Genomic DNA, 6,000 nt, shown 5'->3' with positions numbered 1-6,000 from the left:
AGAGCTCTCATCACAAAGAAAAAGCCATTTTTTTTCTTTTGTGTCTGCATCTGTAGGGGGATGACGGATGTCAATTACACTTACTGCGCTATAACTTACAATAAGAGTAAATCAAGTCATTGCACCATGCACCTTAAACTTACACGGTGCTGTCTGTTAGTTATATCTTAATAAAACTGGTTGGGGGGGAGATCAAGTTATCTCCCCTCATGTTCTCTTCTTGCCTCAGGACTCTGGGTTCTTTTATAAGGGTAGGAGTGGAGGCTGGGGGTGGAATATGAATTAACATCTTGTGTTCGGGGCACCATTAGAAAGGCCATTATGCCCCTGCCCCACGTGGCATAGGCTTTTCTTTAATAGCTAGGGGAAAAAAGGTTTCAGTATTTCTAACTGGTTTTAACAAATCTTCCTTTACAATTCCTACACGTGGCATTCTTCCTATGCACCTTCATCAACCCAAGTTTATATAAACGTTCTTTAATGTTTTTTTCTAAGACCCACATGATTTTTTTTTCACTTTAGGATTTTTAGTACCTCTAGAATTGTATTTATATCAGGCACGAAGCAGGGATCTCTGCCCAGTCCACTCCCATGACAGCACCTCAGTAGTCCTTTTAATTAGTACATGATGTCAACCCTCCGGGTTTTAGCCTCAGGCACCTCACAAATGATGCAACACGAGCAAGGAACACTTCCTTGTGCTGCATCAAAACTGCCTGTCCATCTGTTGGGCGCTTTGACCCCGCTGAGGAAGCAAGGGCAGGGAGCTGTGCGCATCTTTTCTCAAGCACCTGTGCCCCCTTCCACCAGAATCCTTCAGAATGTTCCCCGGGACTTTGCTTGTCATGATCATACTCATCTCTCAGATTAAAGGTATGTCTTAATCTTTTTGTTAGGGTTTTCTTACTAGGCTATGAGGTAATGTCTCTTTAGTCACAAAATTGAAACTGTAAGTGATGAAAACAGGAATTCCCATGGATGATTTCACTGAGAACATAGCACAGGACTTGGGCCAGTTTTGACAAATACTGAGATTCTATGAGACACCTTCTCGGTCTTATATATTCTGATTTACACCGAGAAGGAGGAAGGAATGGACATTTCTGAATATCTGCAACATTGCACACGTCGAGCTGGCCATTGGCCACTTTGTACATTAGCACACGTAAAATTCTAAGTTACTGTCTCCACTTTATAGATAAAGGAATTGAGAATAATATATACAGATCAGAGAGAATGGATATAGTATTTATGGTCACACTGCTAATAAAGTGGTAAAACCTATTTGATTCAGATAATAGCAGATTCTAAAATCCTATGGTCTTTCCTCCCTATCGCTCTTCAGGGAGGTTACCAGGGCTCACCTCACAGATGGCCACCGGTTGTGTAGACTATTATGTCCAGCACTGATTCAAGAGTACCTCAAACCTTTTTTAGCAAGAGAAAGACCTGTATGTATCTAAGAGGGTCAAGGTTTCAAATGCAAATGTTCCTGGGAGACAAAAATCGGTAATTTACACTAAAATCGGTAATTTACCATCTACGATCCATCCCAGGGCAGGCTGGGACAGGGGGCGGGATCCAGAGACAGGCGTGAGGAAACAGGCAACCGCAGAACAAGGTGGAGAGATGGAAAAAGCCAAAGGACCTCATGGTTTTTTGGTCTACTTTCCAATTTTGCTCATATTTTCCCAATTTGGAAATGACAGTCTCAATTTCCTCACCTGTGAATGGGGATCTACTTCCTAGTGATGTTGTACATGACTGCTAACTGGGGGCAAGTGAACTCTGTGAGACTATTCCTTCTCCAGTCTCTGTGGGTGAATGTTAATGGCGGATGTATTTTCCCCCTTATGTTTCCTTTTAGAAAAGGTAATCCTTGGAGTGGAGGGCCAAGAACTGGTGTATCCGAAAAGGCTTCCTCTGATGCAGAAGAGAGATGTTTGGCACATCCATGATTATGACATACAGGTACACGTTTGGATTGAATAAATTGGATTTATTGCATTCACAGGATATGTAGAAAGCCAGCTCGTGCTCCAATCCGAACTGAACAAGAGAGGAGTCTCGATGTTTCTGCGGACTCCCCCCCCCCCCCACCGCCCAGGGTACAGCGTGTGCTTGGTGGGGGCGAGGGTTGTGGAGGCAGCAAGCTTTTGATGGATTAGGACATAAGATGGAGTAAAATTTGGATTTTAGGGGGTGCCATTTAAAATCTTCCACTAACAGAGGATTTCCACTAACAGCTTTCCGGACTGATTTAAGGCAACTGCGTTTGTTCTGAGCTGGTGCCCATGGAATGTAATCTCTGAGCATTTTGCTTTCTCAGAGTTGTAATATGCAGGTTTGTTTGCTTTACAGCAGCTTTCTGCAGCAAAGTTGGACAACTTTCACGGGAACACATTTGGCCTGTTGCTTAGAATAGTGTTTATTCAGGTGTTAAAACATAAGCATTTAAGATTTTATTAAAAAAAACCCAAATGTTTATGCAGACAATATGTAATACATATAATAGGAGACAAGCTTCAAAGTTAGGTAATTTTTCAACTCCCGCTACTATGAAAGGCATTCAATGACTGTCCTTAGATATTTATTACCAGGCAGTTGCATTGTGAGCCTTAGGTTTCTTACTTGGTCCATGGAGAATACTGACTGTCACTTTGCTCCAACATTTTTTGAGTGGGTAAACTTTTCCCAGGGCAGCTGCTTTTCTTCCCTCCAAGACTAGAAGAGCCAGCCCTCCATGCTCTCATTTGTTAGGTTTCTCAGTCAGAAGCATGACACATTTCAGCATTCCAAAAGATCCCACCTAAATGTCTTTCCCATGGCTTGAGATCATGAAAATGCAACTCTCCACCTGCGGCCATCGGGAGATAACGTCTAGCCATTTTTTCTCTAGTTATCTCCTTACAAAATTGTGTATTCTCTTGATCTCCAATTCCTTTATCACCTTCTTAAATGTTTTATTAATATAACATTGCAGGTCAACAATAAAAAAAAAGCAAAACTTTTATTGGTTGAAGTTTGGTACTCACCCAAGAGGGCAAAGCCAATCTTTTACCACCATTGTGCAAATCAGGACTTACGTTAAAAGTCCCATACGGGGGCACTTGAGTGGCTCAGTCAGTTAGGTGTCCAACTCTTGATTGCTGTTCAGGTCATTATCTCACTGTTCGTAAGATCGAGCCTTAGATCTGTGTTGTCAGCACAGAGTCTGCTTGGGATTCTCTCTCTTTCTCTCCCTCTCTCTCTGTCCCTCCCCCTCTTGTGTGTGTGTGTCTCTCTCTCTCTCAAAATAAAAGCTTTAAAAGTCCCATTATGAGTATGCAAGATGAGCCTGGCCTGGGGCAGGAATTATACAAGATGAGTTTGAAGCATCTTATGCTACCAGAAAGTGAGGAAATTCTCAAACAACCCAAACTTGCATCGATGGGAGTATGTCAAAAGAACATAGGAGCCAAAGGAAGGAGCTCCCAGTAGCGAAAGAAGGGACAATTTGAGCAACAAAATTAATAACATAGTTTTGGACCATAAAGAAAGATAAATTAATGCCCATGAGCCCATATCCCCCCCATAAATTGAGGGGGGATAGACGAATCTATTCATAAGAGTGAAAAAATTGACATAGGCACTACTCTTTCCAGGAGATGGACATAACTCCCCACACTTTAAGCATGGATTGTGCATAGTGACTTCTCCATAGAGAAGAACATGGAAGGGGAGAAACACTGTTACCTTGAAGTGGAGAAGGGCTGACAAATGTCACCTCAGTGAGCCGATCAAGGTTAACATCATCAGTAATAACTCATGTTGATAGTAGGTACTTTTAGTATGATGCGATGAAAATGGCACCTTTTTCCCTCAAATCTCCACAGTCCCAATCCAGTAATAAGAAAAATTTCAGAAAAACCTAAATTGAGGGACAACCTATAAAATACTTGATTGTTACTCTTCAAAACTGTCAACGTTTTCAGAAAAATAAAGAATGTCTGAGAAACTGTCATAGAGGATCCTAAAGAAGCATGACTGAATGTAATGTGCTGCCCTGGATGGGATCCTAAGACAGGACTTTAAACAAAATTAAGGAAATCTGTATAAATGTATACACTAATTGATAATGGTAGTCTTGGTTCATAAGTTGTGATAGGTACATAATAGCCATGTAAGATATTAGCAATATGGAAATCTGAGTTGTGGGGTCCATGGGGATTCTCTGTATTATCTTTCCAACTTTTCTCTAAGTCTAAAATGAAAACAAATTTGGGGCGCCTGGGTAGCTCAGTCAGCTAAACGTCCGATCTCGGCTCAGGTCATGATCTCGCGGTCTGTGAGTTCGAGCCCCGCGTCGGGCTCTGTGCTTCCAGCTCAGAGCCTGGCGCCTGCTTTGGATTCTGTGTTTCCTCCTCTCTCTGCCCCTCCCATGTTCATGCTCTGTCTCTCTCTGTCTCCCAATAATAAATAAATGTTAAGAAGAAAAAAATAAATAAAAATTTAAATTAAATAAGATTAATAAAATTCTAAATTAAATATAAAATCACAAAATTCTGTTCATGTAGAAACAATAGTAATGACAAGAATAACGATAATGTCACATTTAACAATATTAACAATAGTGTCTGAATATTAGCTAATACACAATGTATACGGTTCCTCGTGTTTGTAAATGCAATTCCACCCTTCTTATTTGAATAAACACCCAGGTTCTTGCTGGCCCACTGTGAATTATGTGTTTATGATAAAGTCCTAATTTTACGTTAAACTTGCAGTCAAAAATGCCCTCATGCGCACCTCACATTCAACAAACACAAAACTCCCCTCTCCTTTCCTCAAAGCTGCCCCTTTTCAGAAGACCCTCATTTCAATAGCATAGTTTAAACAAACTAGAAGCCTGAGGGAATTCTTCACTCCTCACTTGTGCCTCCCCCATCAAAGACTCACTGAGCTGATTCCAGCATGTAAATAAATATCCTTTGAAATTATCGACCCACCCCCCCTTATCATTGCTGCCACTCCCCTGCCCAAGTGACCTATAATCCAGCAACAGTCTTTAAATGCTTTTCCTGCCTACGGTTGTGATTTTTGCTGATCCATTACCCATAATAAGTAAACCACCTAAAATACCATACCTACTTCTGCCTTTTTTTCTTCTCTTGGCTCTTAGGATAAGGTCCAAATCTTAAGTGACTAACTAGTTGGTGCCTGATTTGGCGCCTTCCTACCTTGGCGTTTTTCGTATTTATTCAGTTTACATTTGCTTTTCCCGCCATGCTGAACTCTTCTGGATTTCTCAAACATGTCGAGCTCTTTCTTACCTCAGAGCTTTTGCATGTGCTGTTCTCTGCCCCTGACTCCTCTTTCTACATCCCTCACACAGTCACTTCATTTCTCCTATTATGATGCTAAATAATACTCAGTTACATTTGATTGATTTTCTTCTTTGCCAAGCTGTAGCTTCCATAAGGGCAGTGACCTCTATCTTGTGCACCATTGTATTTTCCATATGATCAGTATGCCTGAAATGACAGCTATTGAATATATGGGTGAACAATAAACTAAAGAAATGTGCTAGACATATGACCAGTAACTGTAAATCCTGAAATTATAAGTAGTTCTTATGAATTATAAAGAAAGAAAATACCACAAAAGAAAATAGTTAAAGGATATAAATTAGGAAATCATATACAAGTATACAAATAACAACATAAACTAAATGAACAGAAGGAAAATATCACTCCCAATGGTCATCGAAGAAAACAATTTGTCACAATAAGTTATCAATTCATTACTGTTAACATCTAAGGCAAAAAAACAAGAACCACTGTAAATTTCTAGTGAAATTCTAATTTTGTGCTTCCTTTCTTCAGGTTATTTTGCAGTATTTCTCTAAAAGCTTTGCATTTTTTCCACCTTGCCGATAAAGAAATTATGTCTGACTACAGTGAACACCTCAAATCAAATTTCTAATATGGATATAGATTAAATAAGTTCACATTGTGCTTT

At 40.2% G+C, this 6,000-nt stretch overlaps 1 protein-coding gene across 1 annotated transcript in view; it reads left to right on the top strand.

Moving 5' to 3' along the window:
• Positions 1–765: 765 nt before the first annotated feature.
• Positions 766–6,000, top strand: part of ADAM7 (ADAM metallopeptidase domain 7) — a 67,283-nt gene continuing 62,048 nt past the window's right edge. The window contains exons 1-2 of the mRNA XM_030312362.1: positions 766–873; positions 1,868–1,971. Coding sequence (XP_030168222.1) covers positions 822–873; positions 1,868–1,971 — 156 coding nt within the window. The 5' untranslated portion in view covers positions 766–821. The remainder of the gene's footprint in view (positions 874–1,867; positions 1,972–6,000) is intronic.

The sequence above is a fragment of the Lynx canadensis genome, chromosome B1 (assembly GCF_007474595.2).
Source record: "Lynx canadensis isolate LIC74 chromosome B1, mLynCan4.pri.v2, whole genome shotgun sequence".
NCBI lineage: Eukaryota > Metazoa > Chordata > Mammalia > Carnivora > Felidae > Lynx > Lynx canadensis.
This window is presented reverse-complemented; position numbering and strand designations above follow the sequence as displayed.